At 42.5% G+C, this 25156-nt stretch overlaps 1 protein-coding gene across 3 annotated transcripts in view; it reads left to right on the plus strand.

Annotated features, from left to right (window-relative positions):
- abcc9 (ATP-binding cassette, sub-family C (CFTR/MRP), member 9) overlaps positions 1–25156 on the plus strand; it is a 204227-nt gene that overhangs the window by 99838 nt on the left and 79233 nt on the right. For 2 of the 3 annotated variants that reach the window (XM_041202434.1, XM_041202435.1), the window contains exons 15-22: positions 1867–1977; positions 4717–4789; positions 6614–6719; positions 10049–10087; positions 11221–11259; positions 19165–19263; positions 21870–21954; positions 23028–23108. In XM_041202434.1, the coding sequence (XP_041058368.1) occupies positions 1867–1977; positions 4717–4789; positions 6614–6719; positions 10049–10087; positions 11221–11259; positions 19165–19263; positions 21870–21954; positions 23028–23108 (633 nt within the window). The remainder of the gene's footprint in view (positions 1–1866; positions 1978–4716; positions 4790–6613; positions 6720–10048; positions 10088–11220; positions 11260–19164; positions 19264–21869; positions 21955–23027; positions 23109–25156) is intronic. The other variant, XM_041202436.1, reaches the window with a different exon arrangement.

Below are 25156 nucleotides of genomic sequence, written 5' to 3' on the forward strand. Positions count from 1 at the left end.
TGGAAGACTTGACAGTGTAGATGCTGTGAGTTTGTTTTCCCCCTGGCTGGACAGTCTAGAACTAAGGGTCATAGTCTCAAGATAAGGGATCAGCCAAATAGGACTAAGAGAAGAAGTAATATTCATTCAGAAGGTTGTAAACCTTTGCAATTCTGTAACCCTGAGGACTGTAAATGTTCAGTCGCTGAGTATATTCAAGACTAAGTTTGATAAATTTTTGCAATTTAAGGGAATCAACGAATATGGAAATTGGAGGGAAAGTGGAATGAGTGAGGGTCCTTGAGAGAGTATAGAGGAGATTTACCAAAATTATTCCAGGGATGAGGGATTTTACCTGCCAGGGAGTTGGGAGGAGCTGGAATTGTTCTCCTTGGAGTAAAGGAGAGGAGCATAGATTTGGTAGCGGTGTATCAGATTATGACAGGTTTAGACAAAGTAGCTAGTGTAAGGATTAGGGGACACAGATTTAAGGTGTTGGGCAAGAGGTACAAGTGGATGTGAGGAAGAACGTTTTTACGCATCAAGTGGTAATGTCTTGGAATTCGCTGCCCATGAAGGCAGTGGAAGGGGAGACAATCAATGATTTCCTGAGGAAATTGAATGGGCACTTGAGGGAGATAAGCTTGCAGAGTTATAGGGATAGAGTGGGGGAATGAGATTGACTGGATTTCTCTACAGAGAACTAGCATGGATTTGGTGGGCCAAGTGACTTCCTTTTGTGCTGTAAAGGCTTTATGACTCTATAATCTTATTGAATGGTGCAGCAGGCTTGACAGGCCAGAAAACCTACTGCTGCTTTTATTTCTTCTGTGCTAAATCAGAAGAGAGAGGACTAGATGAGTTGAAATCACCAAAGATGAGCAGTATCCTGGTGCAGAACTGAGGGAAGGGTCAGGATGTCTTAGTGAGGAACCCTGCACTTCAGTGAGTGGTAGAGAACAAGGATGTTAAGGGCAAGAAGGAAGGGGTGGAACAAGTTGAGGTTTTCAAAGGAAAAGAAGATGCCAAAGTAATAAGGGGACAGATGAATATGAAATTTAGTGATAGCAGCCATAGTGGTTTGATCAGGGTGGTAGAAGGTATATGATGCAAGAAGTTTCAATAAGGGCTGTGGCGTTGTCATCCTTGAATCAAGTTTCCATCAATGCCATGACTTCAATGCAACCATCCACCATCGAGTCATGGAAGGCAAAGCTTCTTCACAAGAATTTTGGAGGGAGATGCAGACATGGGGGTGATGATTGATCAGCTGCCAGAGCCCATGCATTCAGTGGTAGGAGGGGAAGGAGGTTACCGAGATTAGCCTGAAATGGGTATGCTGGGTAGGGAGGGTGTCAAGAGAGTGGGAAGGGACTGTTGGGGTGTTTCGCGTATGGATGCCTTTGATGAGAGAGGCACAGAGGAAAGTTATGGGCTTATCCAAGGAGGAGTCAAGCCTACTGAACCAGGGGTGTTGGAAGGGACAGGAATAGGCCTTGCAGGGGCAGGGGGAGGGGATGATGCAGGGTTCTGTACCTGAGAGGGGAGAAGTCCACACGACTGGGTTACAGGAAGTGGAGGGGACTGAAGAGAAAAACTCCAGAAGGGTTAATAGCAGAGATGGAAAAAATGAGATAGAAATAATAGGTTTGAAATGGAAGCCAAAATATTCACACAAATGGACACAGGGAAACTCAGGGTACATAGGCATGGCAAAGATTAGGATAGATGTGTTCTGGTTGTAAATGGAGAACAGGAAGGAAATAATAAGCAAGAACCCAGTGTTACAGTCAGAACTCCAGGATGAAGTCCAATCAAAGACATGAATTAAATTAGCTTTGATTCAGCAAATTGTAATAAAATGTATTTTTTAAATTTACGATACAGCACACTAAGGCTTTCAACAGGAGGCAGCCCCTGAAGGACCAGCTGGAAGGTTTTGAACAGCCACTGAGGAGATTCATTCGGTCCAGGGAGACAGAAGATGTGACAGTCAAGGTCAATAACTTGTAATTGTTTCCTACTGTACAGCTGTGGTTCTCATGCGACTAATCTCTGTCTTTCTGTGCACATGGGAACAAAAGGGAAAGAGCAGTCCCTACACATGACTTGGGAAGCATAAATGAGGTGGAACTGGCCTTTCCCACAGTCAGTGCAGAAGTCAGATTGTGTAAGAGTATTCATTTCCTGCTTTTAATCACTTCAATAAAATTATAATTCAAACAAAGAAAAATATTTCATTGGATGTTAACTGGCAAATATTTTAAAAGGCTTCTGTATTAAGATGAAAGCAATCTTCCCCAGATCAAATGACAATGAGGAAGCCCTGACTTTCCATTTGCAGTCCCATATACTTACACCATCCATCCTTATCCTGGACTGCTGTCTGTATCGGGCAAGTTATTTGCCATCACTGTAGGCACCAATTACAAAGATGGTGCTTAAACTGAGTGAAGCATGCCATTTATTTTGTCTTAATTAAATGCACAAACACAAAGAAATGTATGTATATATATACATTCACACACACATATATAAAAGTTACTCGATCATATCTTGGAATGGGACCACCACCAACTTTTCTCCATAATGCCAGGCACTGAGACTAATTGTAAAACTTCAGTGTCACTCTGACTGAGCTCTCCTAACTTAGCACTAAGGCCCAGAGTTAAACCTGGGACTTTCTTGGTCTTGTCTGTTTAAAAAAAAAATTCCAATATGTAAATTATTTCTGTGAACCAGCCTTAGGGACATTGGGCCTCAAAAAATTCATTATTGATCCCTATGGTGCTAAACTAGCATAAAAACAATGAATACGTTTAAGGAAGATGGAAAGCACAGATCTAAAGAAAGGAATAAGAGGCACAAAAAGGAGTTTGAGAAAAATCAACAGCTAACATAACAGGAAATTCAAATATCTTTTATAACTACATAAGTAGTAAAAGAGTAGTCAAAAGAAGAGTCGGGCTGATCAGAGATCATAAAGGAGGTCTTCTTATAGAGGCAGAGGGCATGGCTGACGCACTAAATTGAACACTGCATCTGTCTTCATTAGGGAAGAGGATGCTACCAATGTAGCAGAAAAGAGGCGGTAGTAGTGAAATTGGATCGAATAAACATAGGTAAAAAGAAGGTACTTAAAAGGTTTGCAGTACTTAAAATGGAAAAGTCACCCAGTCCAGATAGAATGCATCCTAGGTTAGTGAGGGAAGTAAGGGTTGAAATTACAGAGACTCTGGCCATAATCTTCCAACTCGAATTTATGAGGGTGATACCAATGAAATAGAGGATCATAAATACTATACCAGTGTTCAAAAAAAAAGAGAAGGGTAAGCCTAGTAGCTATAGGGCAATCCGCTTAACATGAAGGTGGGGAAACTTTTAGAGACAATAATCCAGATCAAAATTAATTGCCACTCAGAAAAGTATAGGCTTATAGATGAAAGTCAGCACAGATTTGCTAAGGGAAAATCATGTTTGACGAACTTGATCATGTTCTTTGAAGTAATAAAGAGGATTGTATGGCTGATGCTGTGTAAATAGCATTTCCACAGCTATTTGACAAAGTATTATGTGATAGACTTATTAGCAAAATTAAAGACCATGGGAAGAATTTTCCCCCCATGGGGAGGGGGGGGTGGGGGGGAGTTCAGGAGCGAGCACACCTCCTCAAGGCATACCGGCATTTTACATGGGTGGGCCAATTAAGGCCCGCCCATCGTGACATCCGCCAGGAAGCACTATGCGCTCCCTGTGCAGGCGGGGGGTGGGGCGGATTCCCTAAGCTGAGAGTGCGATCTTTCGTGCATGCACATGAAAGAGCACACTCATCTCCTTGAGGCTAAGTGCTGCCACAGGGAGATCGGCGCCAAATTCAAAAATGTGAAATATAGAAAATCAAAATTTCCCTGACATGTTCCCTCGTATGTGACACTGTCACATGAGTTGGGACATGTCCATCACTTTTAATTAAACTTTTATTAAATTTTTAAAAACCTATATGAAACCTCATCCCATGGATAAGTTTCATGCTTTTTCTGAAGCCCACCAGGGCTCCTGCCTACCCACCAACCTTAAGGTGGGTTGGGCAGGCCCTTTAAGTACTTCAGCCACTTTTTCAATGGCCTCAATAGGCCTTTGACCGGTCAGCGGGTGCACAGCTGATTCGGCTGCACCCCCGCCGACCTGCAAATTGAAATGACGCAGGGTGACATCAGGAGTTCCACTCAACGTTATCCCGCATCATTTTACATGTCAGCGAGTGGGCCCCACCTGCCGCTCGCCAAACTCAATATCCTGCCCCATGGGATTAAAGGGACAAGTGGCAGCACAATTATAAAACTAAATAAGTGACAGAAAGCAAAGTGTAGTCATGAATAGTTGTTTTTCAGACTGAAGGAATACAGTGGTGTTCCAAAGGAGTCTGTAATAGGAGCACTGCTATTTTTGATATATATTAATGATCTGTACTCAGTATACATGGCAAAATTTCAAAGTTGATACTAAAGTCAGAAATGCAGTAAAAAATGAGGGTAGTAACTGACTTCAAGAGAATAAAGACAAATGGCAGATGAAATTTAACAAAGAAGTGTGAAGTGATACATTTTGGTTAGAAGAATGAGTATATGCACTGTAATTTCAAATAGTTAGAACATAAATGGAAAAAACCTTAAAATAACTTGCTGCTTTCAGTATGTGTGAAAGACTTTCTCACCTTAAAACATGTTCAAATTGCAGGTTACTAATGGATCCTTTTCTTGGGGAAGTGGCATGGTAACTCTTTCTAACATCAGCATCAGAGTTCCAACAGGTAAAATATTCCGACTTCTTTTGATTAGGAAGAATCCTGCCATGTGATTTGTGCAGCAAGCAACCTTTTGCTGAAACATTTTGTTAGGTGTAATGTGTTGTTCCTCAAAATACGCAAACGCTTTATTAAAATAGTATCATCAGTGGTAATGGCATGGTGATGAGTATTAATATGGTTCCCTGGAGCAGAATTTTCCGGTTGGTGTGCGGGGGCGGGCTCGACATGCTGACATGTAGAATGATGCACGATGATGTCGGGCTGGCGTCCCAAAGTCATCGCGCTCAGTAGCGATGTTTCGTTCAACGAGCGCGCACCAGAGTCGGCTACATGCCCACCAATATGTAAACAGCCTATTAAGGCTATTAAGGCTCTAACTAAAGTTATTCTAAACACTGCCCTTACAACCTTAAGGTTGGCAGGAAGGTGAAAAGGCCAAGTAGCCTTTGCGTTTTTTTAGGAAACCTCATCCATGAGCGGGATGAGGTTTCCTAAAGCATTTATTAAGTAAATAAATACATCTTATTTTACTTTTATTTTACAGTCACATGAGGGGACATGTTTCAATAAATTTTTACACCTTTTGTTTAATAATTTTATTATCGATTCAATCTCTCTGAGGCAGCTCTGTGCCTCAGGAGATTGAAGTGCTCTTTCGCGAAAGAGTGCTGGCCCCGACTCTCCTCCTTCCTCTGCCTGCACAGGGAGTGCTGAGTGCTACCGGCCACGTATTGCACTGGGCAGGGTATAATTGGCCCACCTGCATAATATGGTGGCACGGAGCAGATCACAGGCGGCGATCGGCTCTTCGCCTGCCCCTGCCTGCTCCCGTCAAGCCCGCCCGCCATATGAAAAATCCTGCCCCTGGTTTTCAAGTGGATCAGATGTAATGTGTTTATCTCATCATTATAAAGTGGTTAATAAAATTCAGGCACTCAGTGCCTCAACCTTATTTCCATGGGAGCCAGTGGCAGCAGCATTCGATTTTTACTATTGCCTGCTTCCTCCATTCTCCTCATCCAACCTTCCACTTGTACACAGAATTCACTTTGCATTTGGCAAAATCAGAGAAGACACTCTTTACTGCTCTTTTCTCCTTTAAGATGTTCCTTAAAATCTACCTCTCTTTCCAAGCTCATGTATTCTAAATCTCCTTGGTGTGAAATATTGTTTCACAATGCCCCTGTCAACTGCCAAGAGATTGTTTTACCACGCAAAAGACACTATATAAGCTGTTGCTGTGATTGACCTAGAAGGTTTGACCTCTCCAGATTGGATGAACAAGAAATTTGCAATTAGTCCTCTGAGAATTGAGAAATGCTCAAAAGTGGGTGTTTAATGTCTCCAATTACGCGTTGTCATGACTTAGACCCAAAATGACGAAAAGCTTATTTAGATAAGAAAACCACATCTTCTCAAATGCTAAATTAGAGAGTGGAGTTTTTAATCTTTTGTTATTTGTTCTCCATTTTATGTGCCTCTTATATTAGTGGTTAAAGAGTAAGTGAAACTGCAATATTTTAGTTAGTCTCCTTAATTGTGCATAAATGGACTTGCATGTAGAAGGGAAATGATCAGGTGGAAGAGAGGGAAAATGAACAGATTTACAGCATTAAGCCTTGTTTATAATTCCAAGTGGCAAAAGCCAGACCAATTTTTTTTCACAATCTCTTAGATTGGCTTGTTTCAGCCTTAACTGAAGCAAACTATTTGGAACATTCCTGTATCGCTGCTCATGTTGCCGAAATAGAATTTCTGAAGATGTTTCTTAACAAGTTATTTAACGTGGAACTGATGAAAGATTCTTTGATTATTATTTATTTTCAGGTCAGCTGACAATGATTGTAGGGCAGGTGGGATGTGGAAAATCTTCACTTCTCCTTGCTACCCTTGGGGAGATGCTGAAAGTTTCTGGAAAGGTTTACTGGAGCAAGTAAGTAAAATAACTGTGTTGAAACAAACAGCCCTCAACATGTGCCAAACTCTCAGTTTCTCTGATTTTGGCTTCTTGTACATCCTCATTTCATTTGCGTCATCATTTTATTTTATTTTTCTTGGGATGTGGGCATCATTGACAAAGCCAGCATTTAGCGCCCATCCCTAATTGTACTTGAGAAGGCGTTGATGAGCTTCCTCTTGAACTGTTGCTGTCTGTGTTGTGTAGGACACGCAGGGTGCTGTTACGAAGGGAGCTCCAGGAATTTGGCCCAGCGACTGTGAAAGAATGGCAAAGCAGTTCTAAGTCAGAATGATGTGTGGCTTAGAGGGGAACTTGCAAGTAGTGATGTTCCCATGCGCCTGCTAACCTTGTCCTTCTAGGTAGGTCTTCACTGCAGGAGCTCCTCAGGGTAGTGTTCTAAGCCCAAACATCTTCAGCTGCTTCATCAATGACTTTCCTTCTATCACAAGGTCAGAAGTGTAGATGTTTGCTGATGATTGCATAATGTTCTGCACCATTTGTGACTCCTCAGATACTGAAGCAGTCCATGTCTAAAAGCAGCAAGAACTAGACAATATTCAGGTTTGGGCTGACAAGTGGCAAGTAACATTTGCACCATACAAGTGTCAGGCAATGACCACCTCCGACAAGAGAGAATCCAAACATTGCTCCTTGACATTCTATGATATTACCATTGCTGATTCCTCCACCATCAACATCCTAGGGGTTACCATTCACCAGAACCTGAACTGGACTAGCCATATAAATACTGTGGCTACAAGAGCAGGTCAGAGGCTAGGAATCTCACCTCCTGATTCCCCAAATCTTGTCCACCATCTACAAGGCATGTCAGAAGTGTGATGGAATACTCTCCACTTGCCTGGATGAGTGCAGCTCCAACAACACTGAAGAAGCTTGACACCATCCAGGACAAAGCAATCCGCTTAATTGGCACCCCATCCACAAATGTTCACTCCCTCCACCACTGATGTATAGAGGCAGCAGTGTGTACCATCTACAAGATGCACTGCAGGAACTCACCAAAGCTCCTTAGACAGCATCTTGCAAACCCATGACCACTTCCATCTAGAAGGACAAGGGCAGCAGATAGATGGGAACACCACCACCTGGAAGTTCCCCTCCAACCACTCACCATCTTGACTTGGAAATATGTCGCCGTTCCTTCACTGTCGCTGGGTCAAAATCCTGGAACTCCTTCCCTAACAGCACTGTAGGTGTATCTACACCACATGGACTGCAGCAGTTCAAGAAGGCAGCTCACCACCACCACCTTTTCAAGGGAAATTAGGGATGGGCAATAAATGTTAGCCTAGCCAGTGACTCCCACACCCCATGAAAGAATTTTTAAAAAGAAGTTCCCGATTTGGAAGGTGCTACTGAAAGAGCCTTGGCGAGTTGCTGCAGTGCGTCTTGTGGATGGTACGCACTGCTGCCACTATACACAGGTGGCGGAGAGAGTGAATATATAAGGTGGTCATGAGGTGCCGATGAAGTGGGCTACTTTGTCTTGGATGGTGTTGAGCTTCTAGACAATTGGAGACGATTCCATCACACTCCTGACTTGTGCCTTGTAGATTGTGGACAGGCTTTGGGGGAATCACAAGGGATTACTCACTGCAGAATTCCCAGTCTCTGAACTGCTCTGGTAGCCACAGTATTTAAATGGCTTATCCACTTAATTTTCTGGCCCAGGGATATTGTTAGTAGGGGATTCAGCTATGGTAATGCCATTGGATGTCAAAGGAAGATGGTTAGATTCTCTCTTGCTGGAGATGGTCATTGCCTGGCACTTGTATGACACAATTGTTACCTCCCACTTATCAGCCCAAGCCTGAATGTTGTCCAGGTCTTGCTGCATGGACCTGAGGAGTTGCGAATGGTACTGAGCACTGTGAAAATCATCAGTGAACATCCCTCCTCTGACCTTATGTTGGAGGGAAGGTCATTGATGAAATAGCTGAAGATGGTTGTGCCTAGGACACTACCCTAAGAAGCCCCTTCAGCAATGTCATGGGACCGAGATGATTTACCCCCAACCACCACAACCTTTGTTCTCAAATGACTTCAGCCAATGGAAAGTTTTCCCCTTAATTGCCAATGACTTCAATTTTGCTAGGGCTCCTTCATGCCACAATTACTCATTGGCAGCTGTGCCTTAAGCCAGTTAGTTTCCATGCTCTGGAATTCTGCCTCTTAATCCTCTGCCTCTCTACCTCCCTTTCCTCCTTTTAAATTTTTAGCCACTCCTCCTAATATCACCTTCTTAAGTTCCATGTCCAGTTTTTCCTTCGAGCTTTTTGAAGTGCTTTGTAATATTTTTTTCCACATTAGAGCTGCTATAAAATGCAAGTTGTTTTCCTTTGACCAGGCCTAACAAAAGCTCTCTGAACACATCACTTTAGATACGAACATATGAATTGAGAGGAGTAGGCCACTAGGCCCATCAAGCCTGATTTGCCATTTAATAAGATCATGGCTGATCTGATTGTCACCTCAACCCCACATTTCCACCTACCCCATATAACCTTTCACCCCCTTGCTTATCAAGAATCTATCTGTCTCTGCCTTAAAACTATTCAAAGACTCTGAGCAGGATTTTACGGCCCCACTGACCACCTGGTCCCGTTGAAAGTCAATGAACCTTTGGCTGGGCTGCCAAATTTCCCGCGGTGGGATTTTACAGCCCTGCCACATTTTGATGAAGAGAGTTCCAAGGACTCACGACCCTCTGAGAGAATTGCTTTCACCAGCTGTCACATTTGAAATAAATGGCATGTGCAAATGTCTTATAAGGAGCAGGTAATTGTGACCGTACGCTACTGCTGACACAAGCATCTTTTCTAAGTAATGCATTTGGTTTGCCAGCAGACACTACCCCAAAAAATAGTTTGTCATTAGGTTGAGTGAGTAGCATTATTACTGAGGTTATGAGGATTGTTGAATTGTCACATACGGTTAACAAAGACACAATGGGGTGAAAGTGCTACTGGACTGTGTTGCCACATCTGTCTTTTACTGCATGCTGTACTGCAAGCTTTTGGAATTTGGATGTTTGCTTATTTCTGGTATAGTTATATCATTTGTGTCCTTAACAGTCTACAGAGGATAAATGCATCTTTAACCCTGTTAATTTATTTGAAGTACAGGAAATTGCTGTAGAATTTATGACCTAAATTAGTTGATGAGCAATCTTCTAATGTTAAGTATCAAAACCAGCAGTGACCGACCTTGTGGTCATTGTATCTTGCAATGTTCACTAATCTTGAAGATGGTTATGTTTTTGTTTTTGGTACAATTTACAGAGAGCCTGTAAATGAGATGAACCAGGATACAACATTAAGGTATTTTGAGCTACGTTACAACTTTATATAATTTGCATCAGTGGAACTGAATCCTCTGATGTTAAAGTTTTACCAAAGTGTTCTGAATGCTAATTGATGATTCACTTTGTCTGAGCCACCTTACTTTTGGAGTTTTCGGCTTAACTTTATACGCCTGAGCATAGTTTCTGAATTTGGAGTTAATTTTTGCCTCCAGGTTTCTTCTGTCACCTCCTTTTGAGATATAATTCTATAAGCGCGTGTCCCTTTCTGGTACTTAGTGCTCATTCTTCCTGCATGAGCTTTTGCTGTATATTCTTACCCAGTAAAAATTGAAAGCTCCAATTGTACCCCATCATCCACAGCCTTTTGGAGTTCTGGATTTCCATGTACAATTGTGTGGTTTCCCTCTGAATTTTTAAAATTACGTACCCTTGTTCTTGATGCTCCCATCACAGGAAACATAGGGGCATAAGGGCCAGAAGGAGGCCATCCACCCCCCTTGTGCCTATCCCTCCATTCAGTTAAATCATTCCTGGTCAGTATCTTAACTCCATTGTCCTGTATTCCTTAAATTTGCCTAACAAAAATCTGTCAATCTCAATGTTAAAGGTTGCACTGGCTGAATCTCAACAGCCCTTTGAGGGAGAGAATTCAGATTTCCGCTACCCCTTGTGCGAAGAAGAACTTCCTGAAATCACCCCTGAATAACCTAGCTCCAATTTGAAGGCTATGCCCCTTTGCTCTGAATTCTCCCAGCAAAGAAAATATTTTTCCTTTGCCCACCCTATCAAGCCTGTTCAACAATTCGAGGCTGTTGACTTCATGATGCTCTATATTTTAAAAAAGCTGGGTGTGGTGACAGTGTGGGAGAGAAGAGCTGGTACATTCTTGGATAATAATTTCCTGAGACTAACAGCAACATTCCAGATCATTACCAGAGGATATTTTGTATACATTATGTCTTGTCTCCTTTCTCTTATTCTCTGATTATCTTTAAAAAGCACCAAGCCTGTCTGTGAAAGGAAATTTTCTGTCTTGCAAGATTAAACAAAACCAAAAAGCTTTAGACTGTGAAAAAATAAACTTGTTAAGTAAGTCATCTACTGCCTCAATCATTTTTTTTGCTAACGTAGTTTTACCATAAATTGCAGTGCACATGAGATTGACCCTGTGTTCGAGGTGACTGGGAGGTACTTTTTCTTACTCTTTGCCAGTTTACTAATTGTGTGATGTATTGTTTTAATTTCTAGTGACACTTCATCCTGATAACCATCACACCAGTGGTAATGCTTTTTACACTTGTAACTAATCATTGCATTTTCTGCCATTTTCCTCTGTTCCTGTTTTTGAGAGCAGTGTTGCCATGTTGATTGGCTACCATGGCCCTGGTTCTGTCAAAAACCACAACTGACCTCCAGTGAAAGGCTGCTTGTGTTTTCACAGTATGTCTTGGCATGCAACACTTTCCAAGTTTGATCATGTTTAGCCCAACCTAAAGTTAATCAGCATGGCAGACACAATGCTCAGCTTCCACCTTTGGCAGTTTCAGCAATCTTTAAAGTCACGTAGATGTACAAAGGACACTGGGGCAGAAGATGGTTCACGGTGAGAATGACAGACTTGAGAAAATTTGAGATCCCATCAAAACTGAGCTTGTAACCTGGAATGTGATGGGCAGCGGGCTTTGACCAGGATGTAGATCTCCCCACCCCCCCAACCCCACAAACAAATCAACCCACCTCACCCTGCGCCCCTTTGCCACCAAGGTCAGTGTAGAGCCTGCTCCATTTTGACTCAGGGTCCTCATTAAAATATGGCCAGTGAGAAACATTCCCATCGACAGGCAGCCTGCCCATCACAGGATGAGCAATCAGATGGGACGGCCCAAGGTGAAGAAGCTACAGCAGCATCTTAAAGGGGGAGGTTGGGCAGGGCGGTGGGGGAAGATCCAGAGGGAAAACAAATTGTATTCCAGAAAGGCAGGCAGCTCTTTTATAGAAGATGCAGCAGTACATTGAAGTTGGGCAGCTTTAAGGCTTAAAATCCACCAAGTGCCACAGAAATGAGTTTTAATTCTCCCCCAGCTTCCCTCAAAGGCAGGTGAGTGTCCCTTTAATTTACAATAACGGTGGCCACAACTCTACTTGTCCCACCCGTGGCTGGTGGGGAGGGAGTAGGAAGTAGCTGGGCAGAGACAATTTTATCTTTGCAATCTAACTCCAATTAACATACGTATGAGATCCTCACATGTTTCAAGTAAGAACTCTAACTGCCAAAGTTGACATGTGCCGAAAATTTTTCTTTTTATTCATTCTTGAGACATGAGCATTGCTGTCAAGGCCACTTGTTCCCATCCCTAATTGCCCTTGAGAAGGTTGTGCTGAGCCACCTTCTTCAACCACTGGTGCCCATGTGGTCCACAGTGCTGTTAGGGAGAGAATTCTAGGATTTTGACCCAGTGACAATGAAGGAATGGTGATGTAGTTGCAAGTCAGGATGATGTGTGCCTAGGAGGGTGGTGGAGTTCCCATGCATTTGCTGCCCTCATTCTTCTAGGAGATAGAGAGGGTTTTGAAGGTGCTGTCGAAGGAGGCTTGGTGAGTTGCTGTAGAATGTCTTGTAGATGATATACAAGATGCCATTGTGTGCCGGTGATGGAGGGGGTGAGTGTTTTAAGTGGTAAATAGGGTGCCAATTAAGCAGACAGCTTTTTCTTTGATGGTGTCAAGCTTCTTGAGCGTTGTTGGAGCTGCACTCAACCAGATAAGTACAGCCTGTTCCAGCGCACTCCTGACTTGTGCCTTGCAGATGGTGGACAGGATTTGGGGAGTCAGGAGGTGAGTTACTCACCGCAGCATACCCAGTCTCTGACCTGCTCTTGTAGCCACAGTATTTATATGGCTGGTCCAGTTCAGTTTCTGGTCAATAGTAACCCCCAGGATGTTGATAAGGGGGAATTCAGCAATGGTAATTCCACTGAATATCCTGGGGAGATGGTTACATTATTAGAGATGGTCATTGTCTGGCACTTGTGTGGCACAAATGTTGCTTCCTATTTATCAGCCCAAGCCTGGATGTTGTTCAGGTCTTGCTGCATGCAGGCACAGACTGCTTCAGTGTCTGAGGGGTTGCAAATGGCGCTGAACATTGCGCAATAATCAGTAAACATTCCCATCTGACCTTATGATGTAAGGAATGCCATTGATGAAGCAGCTGAAGATGGTAACTACCCTCATGAACTCCTGCAGTGATGTCCTGGGGCTGAGATGATTGGTCTCCAACAATCACAATCATCTTCCTTTGTGCTAGATATGACTCCAACCAATGAGTGTTGGTACCCTAATTCCCATTGACTTCAGTTTTGCTGAGGCTCCTTGATGCCACGCTCAGTTAAATGCTGTTTTGTTGTCAAGGACAGTCATTCTCACCTCACCTCTGGAATTCAGCTCTTTAGTCCATGTTTGGACCAAAGCTGTAATTGAGTGTGGAGCTGAGTGGCCCTGATGGAACCCAAACTGAACACTAGTGAGCAAGTTATTGCTGCTTAAGTGATGCTTTATAGCACTGTCAATGACAACTTCCATCACTTTGCCGATGACTAACAATAGACCAATGACTATGTAATTGGCCTGATTGATTTGACTGCACATAGCTGGGCAATTTTCCACAGTCGGGTAGATGCTATGTTTCTGTAGCTGTATTGAAAGTGAGGAACCAGCTCTGCTGTGAGTTAGCAATTCTGTTCCATATACAATTTTGATCTCACTACCAGCCCAATTTTACATGCAAGTATGGCACAAAAGGAGGTCAGTTGGCCCATCACACCCAGTGCTAGCTCTTTGACGGGATCTGACAACCCTGACCTCATTTCCCTGCCCTGTTTCTTTGCTTCCTTCCTTTTCAAATACTTACCTATACCCCTTTCAAATAGCCTCGGCATCAACAGCCTATCTAATGAGAGATTATTTGTTACCATTAAGTCGATTTGGATGGTTGAGTCATATATACTATTATGTTCCTCATTAATCCTACATGATTGGAACAATTCCTAACTATGTGGCAACGTGAAAAGTTTGTAATCAAATTTTATTTTGGTAGTTTGCTGTGTTCCATCGCACAAAACATTATATCCCTCCAAATATTAGACCCAAATATCTTGATCTAGAAATTCATATATAGTGCTTCTCTTTTTCAGGCACAAAATGGGTGCCAACTAGAGCAATTTAGCCATGGAGCAATATGTGTCCAAACGCACAAGTCTCAGTCCCACCATTAAAGTTGTGGGGTTTTTTCACCCATGCCCCAGGTAGACACTTAACACAGGCAGTTATTCCCATTAAATATGTAAATTAGCAACCTAGTACCTGTTGAAGGATTCCTTGCTGCTACCCAGTGAAGGATTCTTCAGCGGCCATCAATGGTAAGTTTAAAATTTGTGTATTTTATTAAAACAAAGCTTTCCTGTGGAGTCTTTTCTGACTCTAAGGGAATCTCACTCCAAAGGCTTGAGCACATGAGTACATGGTCCAGGCTGACAATTCCACTGCACTGCTGAGGGAATGCTGCACTATCAAAGGTGCTCTTTTTCAGGTGAGCTGTTAAACTGAGGCCCCATTTGCCCCCTCAGATGGATGTAACTGGTGGCGTGACACTATGTTAAAGAAGGGCAGGTTTGTTCTCCCCAGTGTCCTGGTCAACAATTATCCCTCAACCAACACGATAAGAACAGATTATCTAGTCATTATCATATTGCTGTTTGTGGGAGCTTGCTGTGCACTAATTGGCTGCCATGTTTCCAACATTACAATAGTGCCTACGCTTCAAAATTACTTAATCAGCTGTGAAGTGTTTTGGAACATCCTGAAGTTGTGAAAGGTGCTTTTTTAATGCTAATTCATCTTTTCTTTGCAGTTATCAAGTTCACCATTCTTATTACAAAAAGCACACAGTTAAGCACCTAAACAGTGATAACAACAACAAACAGCTGAACATTCAACATCACGAGGATATTAGTAGATTGGTCAGATGAAATTTAAACTAGAGAAATATAAAGTGATTGTTTTGGAATGACTAATAAGGGCAGGAAATACGGTCAATGGCAAAACGGTAAAAGGAATAAAGGATCAGAGAGACTTGGGGATTCAAGCAAACAAATTGTTAAAAGTGGTCATGCTTGTTTTCCTAACTTTACACTCATCCTATGGAGAACAAGGTCTATGGATTCAAATGCTGACTGGTTAGTAGTCTGACAGGCAGCAATGTAAACACTTCTTCCATCTTCACACCAGCTGATGAGTCCAATATGACAGGAGGCTTGTCTGGACTCCCACAGCCTGTAAAAGGAGAGGCAGTCAGAATCATTCACTGAACATATGTATCCTCCTGGATGTCAACCTAAGATTCAGCGCTGGAGCTTTCATCTCCACTTGCTGGGAGTGTCTGGAGTAGGATTTGAATCCCAGATTTACTAACTCAGAGGCAGGAACATTACCACCAAGTTATAGGTCCGGTCTACTTTTGAAGTGGTAGGACAAATTGTTAAAACCATTTTTAAAAACTCTAATGCTTCTATATAGAGGTAGAAAACAAAGAAGTTGTGCTAAACCTATTCATTCAGTTAGGTCACAAAGTTTTTTATTTTTTCACAAGATGTGGGCATTGCTGGCTAGGCCAACATTTATTGCCCATCCCTAATTGCCTTGAGAAGGTGGTGGTGAGCTGCCTTCTTGAACCGCTGCAGATACACCCACAGTGCTGTTAGGGAGGGAGTTCCAGGATTTTGACCCAGCGACAGCGAAGGAACGGTGATATATTTCCAAGTCAGGATGGTGTGTGACTTGGAGGGGAACTTCCAGGTGGTGTTCCCCATGCATCTGTTGCCTCTATCCTTCCAGGTGGTAGAGGTCACAGGCTGGGACGATGCTGTCGAAGGAAGCCATTAGAATACTGAGGAGAAATTCAACTATGGCTTTTGGGTAAAAAATTAAGGCTGCTGCAACAAATTTTGGGTCAGGATCTCTCGTGTCCAATCTCCCCCAGCAGTGACTGACAAATCAGCAATCTGATTGGTGTTATCAGAAAAAGGCATATGAATTGGATTGGGCACCTGGCTGAGAGAGGGTGGGTTGTTGAAGGAAGAGATAGAAGGATGAATAGAAGCAAATGAAACTAATAGGGAGGAAACATTTCTGTAGCACCTAAAACATAGGAACACAGGCATTACTAGAGAAATAAGACTTAAACCTACCTACTTCACCTTCTAGCATCCTGGCAGATGCAGGATACAGTTACAATGGAGCTGTTGAGTAATTGTGACAATCAGTTCCTGTAAATGAGTCTACAGCAGACACAGCTATGATGCAAGGAAGCACATGTAATTTACAGCACTGAAACAGGCCATTCAGCCCACTAGGCCTATGCTGGTTTTATGCTCCGCACGAGCTTCTTCCCCCCCTGATTTATCTAACCCTACTAGCATATCCTTTTATTCCTTTCTATCTCATGTGCTTATACATTTTCCTCTTGAATGCATTTATGCTATTTGCCTCAACTTCTCCCTGTGGGAGAAGTTCCACAGTTTAACCACTCTCTGGATAAAGAAGTTTCTTCTGAATTTGGTATTGGATTTACTAATGATCAGCTTTTATTTTTGACCACTGATTTTGGAATGCCCTCAAGAGGAACTAACTTCTTTATATGTCTACGCTAACAAACTCCTTCATAATTTTAAAGTCCTCCATTTGGTCATTCCTTAGCCTTTTTCTGGAGAAAAGTGCCCTAACCTGTTCAGTCTTACTTTATGGTTCTAACCTCTCAGTTCTGGTATCAAGGCAGTTAGCCTCGGACATTTGCGCCCTGGTCCACAATGATCTGAGGCCTTTCCAACCCCATGGCAGTATCTTACTTAGAGCCATCAAGACACCATCGCCCTGAATTTTTATGTATCCAGGTCATTCCAGGGATCAGCTGTGGACCTGAGTGGCATCCCGCAGCCTGAAGCTCAACATACAGTGGGGAATACATCCTTCTGTAACAGATGGGCCAGCTCAGACGCAGAGGGCAATGGGGTTTGCTGCCATTGATGGATTCTCTCAGGTCCAGGAGGTCAGATTGTACCCACCTAACCATCAAGGCACTGACATACCAGTCAGCCAGATTCCTGAACCAAAAAGGTTTCCGATTCGCTGAATGCCCAGCTGGTCTCTGACCACAGGAGGCACATCTTGCAGACCTGTGCTCAGTTCCAGGGCAGCTGTCACAGTTTCTTCATCCTGCAAGAGTACCAGACTGGCCAACATCCAGACTCCGTGGGTTGCTGTTGGGCCATAATGTTATCCTGCGAGGAGAGTGGCTCCTGATGCCCATCTGGCATCCAGACACAAAGGCAGAGACGCTACAACAAAAACCATCAACTACCATGAACCTGCATTGAACTGACCATTGGCATCTTGAAGATGCGCTACCATTGCCTTGAGTAATCGCATGGTACCCTCCTGCACGAACCAGCCAGGGTGTCTCGTATTGTGGTTTCTGCTGCACACTGTAGAACGTGACACTACAAAGAGGCCTGGAGCTGGATGAAGAGGAGGAACTGGAGTCTTACTCTTCCTCAGAGTGGGGCAGGGAGGAGTAGAAGAGGAGGATGAAGGGGAGCTGTAGAGAAATGCAGTACCCAGGCATTGGAGGAAGACTGCCAAGGTTGTCCCAGGCTTCAGGGCAATTGGCAGGCTGGCATGGCTGCAAAGGCCCCATTGATTCATGTCTCACTTAAGCGCCTCTCAGCCTGAAGATAGATGCCGCTGCAACTCACCTACCATCGGAGAAGAAATCATTCAGAGAACACACATATCTGTGGAAACCCATTGCCCCCCTAAAACATTGAAAATGGAATCTCCACCACCAACATTCTCCCAAACAGAGACCATGGCACCGCAGTAAATCCAATCCCCCAAATCCCCACCAGGCCCTTTACTCCATGACTCTTCAGACATCGAGAAATAATAACACACAAACCTGAACAAAAGCATGAGCAATAACTATTAAGAGAAAAGTTAATGAGTAAACAACTGAGAAAACATCATCCGGGTAACCCAAAAGTGCATCTAAATATGTGGCACCATGTGTCCTTTTCTACTTCTAAAAGGTGCACACCCTGTGGTTGAGGAGGTGGAGACAGCCTGCTGTATTATTTCTGTGATGTCTGTGGTTTCTGTCCTTGCCTTGGTGGTGCCTGTAGGGACAGTGAATTGCTTTTTGTACTGGGCCCAAGTCCTTCTGGTCACTCCCTGGCTGCACCCGCGACTGCCACCTCCATTCTTGCCCCCTTTGTGTCTCTAGACCCATTTCTTCTACCAGACACTGGGAACAAGATCTCTCTTCTGTCTGCCACTGCAGATGTTAAAGCCTCAAGGAAGGCACCCGAGAACCTCGTAATGCCCATGGATGTCTGCCTATGCCAGTGCTGGCCCTTGACATTCCTGTTGCTCCATCATATCATTGAACGGCAAGCTAATCATGGCTGCCGCTTGTCTTTTCAAAGTGTCCTTGGTAACTATTCCACTTGGTAACTATGTCCTACCTCCAGGCCCCTCCTGGCACTGCTGATTGGGTGCTGAATTTGCCCCCAGGCCAATTAGGCCCTTTACATTTGAAAAATTGCATTGTTTCACTGATGCTGATGCAATGTGGGGTCAGGGCCTGGAAATGATCTGGGCATTGGGTTCTTGACCCCAGATTGAAAACCCAGCCCTCATGACTGCCATAAAGAATGGTAGATCATATTGAGAATTGAAGCAAAAACGCACAAGATAGATTGGTTTGCAGAGTTAGAACAGAGAACTTAAAAGCCGGGGGGAATAACAACAGAAAAAGGAACTCGTGGAAAAATAACACTGTATATAAATGTTATGCCTAGCTCTATTTTGTCTGTTGCTTAATGCAATATGTTGCAAAATGTAAATAAAATATTATGTGGGGGAGCTTATGCCTGTTTTGAATCTGGGCCATGGTATCATAATTGTTTTATGCTTTTTATTTAAAATGTGATTAAGTTGCTGTTTTCCATTTAAACAATATTTCTCCTTCATTTTGAGCAGAAACCGAAACTCCGTTGCTTATTCTGCTCAGAAGCCTTGGCTCCTAAATACAACTGTGGAGGAAAATATTACGTTTGGGAGTCCCTTCATAAAGCAAAGGTAATAATGGCTGCTTCATGTCTGGGTGGTGTGAAAAGATGGGCAGAAAATGATGTACTTCATGGCAAGTGATGTGAATTGGAATTTTACCTTCACCATTCGCACCACACTCTGTTTTTGTACTGGAAATGTACTGTAGTGTCAACGTAGCATCTGAGACCTCATGAAGGTTACATCCAATGGCTTAGCTCCTTAAACAATGAAAGAGAATAGGGAAAGAAACAGAGTGAATGACAAAAAAAAGCAATAGGGTGAAATATAATCAAGCTATAGGAACAGGAAGAAAAATAAAGAGAGGGATTAAGAGGGAAAAGTAAATGGAAAAGAATTGTAAGAAATAAAAGTTAAAAATACAGGGGACATTTTAACCTCATTGTACCCCATTGTTTGGGGTTTGTTGTGTTGACCCTTAGAAGGCAATGAGAGAATGACAAGTTAGGTATGTCAAATATACAAGCATTCTTGGCCCATGAAGTACAGTACCAGCTGCCTCTTGATCAGGAACAGTGGAACTCCTTTTACAGGAACATAAGAGTTTCTGGATGAAAAATCCCACTATATTACCTATCACAATGTTAATGGAGTTGTTGTCAAAGCTTAGTTATCAATTTCTATCACTTAGTCTACAACATATGATACAGTATAATGAAAACCCTAGTGGTGGAGAGCTTTGGGAGCTATGGGTAGAAAATCATATTGGGCAATGGTGCAAAATAGGCGATATTGGATGGGATGCCCTTTATAAGCAGCGCCTGATATTTGCTTTCCTTGACTGAGTATCTCTGACTGCATGTAACAAGTGACTAATCAGATACTGCTGCTTTGTGCCTCCATCCAAGACAAATTTCTAACCCTGAAGTCCAAAATCACATTTTTGTTCCTCCTAAGCCAGCTACATGGTGTGGGCATTTGTTGCCCTTGAACTGAGAGATTTGCTAGGCCATTTGAGAGCTTTTATGAGTCACATCAGGGCCAGTCTAGGCAAGGATGGCAGATTTCTTTCCCTGTAGGGGATTAGTGAATCAGATAGGCTTTTATGATAATCAGTGATAGTTGTCATTGAGCATTTATATTCCAGCTTAATTAATTACATTTAAATTCTACCAGCTGCCATGGTGGGGTTTGAACCCATGTCCCCAGAGCATTAGCCTGGGCCTCTGGATTACTAGTCCATTTGGCATTACCATAACACCACCATCACCCCTTGTTTAGCAGAATTATATCAGATATGTGCGCAGAATCAGGCCATTTGGCCCAACTAGCCTATGCTGGTGCTTATGCTCCACCTGAGCCTCCTCACATCTTTCCCCATCTAAATCTGCCATCATAACCATCTGTTCTCTTCTCCGGCATTTGCTTGTCTATAGCTTCCCCTTAAATTTACCTATACTATTCACTTCAACCACTCCCTGTGGCAGCGAGTTCCACATTCTTGTCACTTTTTGGGTAAAGAAGTTTCTTCTGAATTTCCTGTTGGATTTCTTGGTGATTATCTTATATTGATGGCCTCTAGTTATGCTCTTCCCCACAAGTGGAAACATTTTCTCTGTATTCACGCTATCAAAACCTTTCGTAATTTTAAAGATCTCTACTAGGTCACCCCTCAGCCTTTTTTCTTTAAAAGAAGAGACCCAGCCTGTCAATCCTTTCTTCATAAATATGCCCATGCATTTCTGGTGTCATCCTTGTAAATATTCTCTGCACTCTCTCCAGTGCCTCTATATCCTTTTTGTAATATGGTGACCACAACTGCATGCAGCGTTCTAAATGTAGTCCAACCAAGGTTTGATACAGGCTTCGCATAACTTCCATAATTTTCAGTTCTATCCCTCTAGAAATAAAACCTTGTGCTTGCTTTGCCTTTGTTCCATATCCTTTGATGCCCTTAACTAACAAAGATCTATCAATCTCAGGCTTGAAAATTTTAATTGGCCCCCAACATCCACAGGGCGTGGGAGCTCCAAATTTTCATTCCCCTTTGATTGAAAAATGCCTTCTGATTTGCAACTGTATCCCATGTGTCCAGGTTGCCTTGTGTGGATTTGTGTGCACATGTATACATTGATTCTTCATTACACTTTGGAGCAGAGTTAAGAGATGGGTGCCTGCTGTCATAAAGCTTTATGGATGGGGCATCATGTGAAGTGCACTGACCCTCCTACTCGATTCCTGATAATACGCTCCTGGCTTGCGAAGCTTTGTGCAGTAACACTTACCTGCAAAATATACCTCATAACTTACTGATCTCTAAACAGCTTGTAGGTTTCTCAACAGTTCAATTGGACTTGAAGCTTGTCCCATCTAAAACATTGAACATTTCCAAGATACTTCTGTCCAACATGTCAATTAAAAGTCTTTAACATAACATCTTCTTCTAGCTAAATTGAAACAAAATTCATGAATTCCTCTTTATTAACATCTTGCCTTTCTGTTTTGCTCTTACCTAGTTTGTAATGCTCATTTTAGCTACCCAAAACTGATGTTTGTAAAGCCCCCAAAATTTATGCCATACACTCCTTCAACTATTGTAAGCACTGTTGGATAATTACTTTAATTTAGACTGTAGCATTCTGTTGCACTCACATCTTCATTTTTCACCCTTTCAGGTACAAAGCTGTCATTGATGCCTGCTCCCTTCAGCCTGATATTGATCTGTTACCATTTGGAGACCAAACCGAGATTGGAGAGAGGGTAAACACTGGGAAATGTATTACCTTTGCCACGTCATTCCATTCACAAATTTGCTTCAGGTTGTGAAAGGAGTAAAGCAAAAAGCAAATGCTTTTGTACTTGTAATCCTGAATTTATATCAAGCCAGCATTGAAGTGAAACTCATTTTCAGTAGCATTCATTGACGCATATTAAGCGGGGCGTAAAACTGGCTGCCAGTTCATGACTGCCCTGTTCTGCGCTACCACCAAAGGTGCATTTTATTCTCATGGCGGCAGAGTTGTCTTTAAATGAATTACAATACTTGGACATTGTATTGAATGAATAATTCATTCTAGAAAATAATCCAAGTGTGGAACCTTATGCAGTTTTTGAAGAGATCAGGGGAAAGCATTTGAAAAGTTCGTCACACAATCCTACTGGATACATCAGATTTGTAAATCTGAAATTTCAATAAAGGGTAGCAGAGTGAAAAAAACGGACAGGAATGATCAGACAGGGTCATCCTATTCTGTATAAGTGGGATGGATTTATCCACTACAGTTGCTAGATTGATGTGGTTAGAGTTCCAATTTTTTTTATAATTACGATGACAAATAATTAGCCTGCAATGGCAAGACTGTGTAAGGGTGGGCAGGAACAAGGTTGATGGTAACTGACTGCTTGCATTACAGACATTGTGATTATGTGGTAGCTTCTGCTATTGTTTTGTTCGTTGCATCTCCTCTGTAAGGCTTTTGGTCATATCACTGTCACTGTGATCTGACCATTGAGATAGAGCTTCTGGCTTTTACATGTTGCAGTTTTACTGGAGAATAGACACCTGGTGCTGTTCCTAAGTATAATCTTAAAATACACGATCCCATTCCTGTTTTAGAATTTCCCTCTAATTACCAAATCACCTCAATCCTTCTTACTTTTCCATTTAGTACAATCCATCAATTATGCTTATTGAATCATGACAATTAGTCTAATTTCAACAATTCTACAAGTATGGAGAAAAAGCATTTTGTAATGCAATACATGGAGATTTTTTAAAGATTCTACATCAAAAAAATGCTTCTATTAATAATGTGATCTTTTTCCTTATGTAGGGGATTAACCTGAGTGGAGGTCAGAAACAGAGAATCTGTGTAGCCCGAGCCTTGTATCAAAACACAAGTACTGTGTTCCTGGTAAGCAATCATGCCTTATATTGGATGTTTATCTGCTTTGAGTCTTTTTCAGCTTCTTTGTTGATCTGGTGAAAATTAAACAGATTGGTTTATGTTGTCTTTTTTCCAAAATTCCACAGTAGGCTGTCAGATAGTTTGCCAGGAGTGTTGTTTCTAATGGGTAAGGCATTGGGATCCTACCAGTGAAGTTAAGTCCTCCTTTTAGACTGGGTCCTGCTCCTCCATGGTTAATGGGATATTTCACCTGCTGTTGGGGCTTCAGCTGTCATTCTTCTCAATATAACTCTCTCAACAATAGTGGGAACAAAATATGTTTCTAATTGTTTTTTCTAGCAGTCGCTATCACGCATTTAACTGTTCCCACCTCTCTCTGGCTCAGCAAAAATTTAAGTGTGGTGGCCAACTTATCATTGTCTTTGGAAAGTCTGGGAATATTATAATTGCGGGCTTTGCTGACAAATGGAAGATTGCCCTGACTGTTTCACAATTGGTTTTGGAAATGTTAGAGAGGCTAATGAACTTATAATATTTCTTTTGTGACAGTCCTTCACTGTTTAATGTGGTATCTTGTTACAGAAACTAACAATGTATAATAACTGCATAACCAACTTTTGAAAATGCCATTTGATCCTTATTTAGCAAAGAAGCCCCAAAATTGCAATGTTTCAATGCTGTGTTTATCTTTGGACAGCACACAACAACATGCTTAAAAGCAACACAAAGCCCTGGAGGTCCTGAATTAACTAAGGAACAGGACTTCGGCAATCGATGAAGATAGAGCAAAAAAAGTGCTGAAGCTAAAAGGGTTAAGTTCTGAGCATAGGTTGCACACATTTGGTTTGTATTCCCTTGTGCTTAGATGATTGAGAGGTGATCTAGTTGAGGGGTTTAAATTGATAAAAAGTTCCTGAAGGCTGGAAAATTCCAGCCTCCCCAGCCCCTGCCACCTCCCCCCAACCCACCCCCCCATTCCACTGCTAACTGTTGGTCCCAAAATGTGGTGGATGTGTCGAGCCATCCATTTACTTTGGCGGGACCAGAAGATCCCGCCGGTGGGAAAGGCTCACCCTTAGGGCAAAGTTTTCACCTTGGTGGGCAGACGCACGCTCGAGCGTACAATGACTTGCACTGACGTTGGGCGAGTGTCCAGGCATCAACACGCAGTCGTGCGATACTTCGGTTGGTGGGTCCGTGCAGGAATCAGTAGTGCACCCGCCAACAATTAAAAGGCTGGTTAAGACCATTAAAGTCTCAATTAACTGATATTTTGTGCTGCCCATCCAGGTGAAAAGGCCAAGCAGCCTTTGCACTTTTTAGGAAACCTCATCCATGGGCAGGATGAGGTTTCCTAAAACAAATAAAAATGTTTTATTACATTTCTTCATATCTTTATTTTTTTTAAAAAATTCTTCATTTCAGTGCCTCAGGGAGATTCTTAAATAAGAACATAAGAACTAGGAGCATGAGTAGGCAATTCAGCCTCTTGAGCTTGCCCCGCCATTCATTACGATCATGGCTGATCTCATTTTGGCCTCAACTCCAATTTCCCACCCTCTCCCCATAACCTTTCAACCCATTACTAATTAAAAATCTGTCTATCTCCTCCTTAAATTTATTCAGCGTCCCGGCATCCACTGCAATCTGAGGCAGTGAATTCCACAGATTCATGACCCTTTGAGAAAAGTAATTCCTCCTCATCTCTGATTTAAACCTACCACCTCTTAGCTTAAAACTATGGCCTCTCATTCTAGAATGCCTCAGAAGGGGAAACATCCACTCCACGTCCACTTTGTCTATCCCCTTTAGCATCTTATATACCTCAATTAGATCTCCTCTCATCCTTCTAAACTCTAGTAAGTATAGGCCTAAACTGCTCGATCTCGCCTCATTAGACAAGCCCAGCATCTCTGGAATCAATCAAGTGAACCTCCTCTGAACCGCTTCCAATGCAAATACATCCTTCCTCAAGTAAAGCGACCAAAACTGCGCACTCACGTGCATGCACAAAGTTCACGCTCAACCCCAATCCAACCTACTCCTCAGCGCTG

Source organism: Carcharodon carcharias, chromosome 13, assembly GCF_017639515.1.
Source record: "Carcharodon carcharias isolate sCarCar2 chromosome 13, sCarCar2.pri, whole genome shotgun sequence".
Lineage (NCBI taxonomy): Eukaryota > Metazoa > Chordata > Chondrichthyes > Lamniformes > Lamnidae > Carcharodon > Carcharodon carcharias.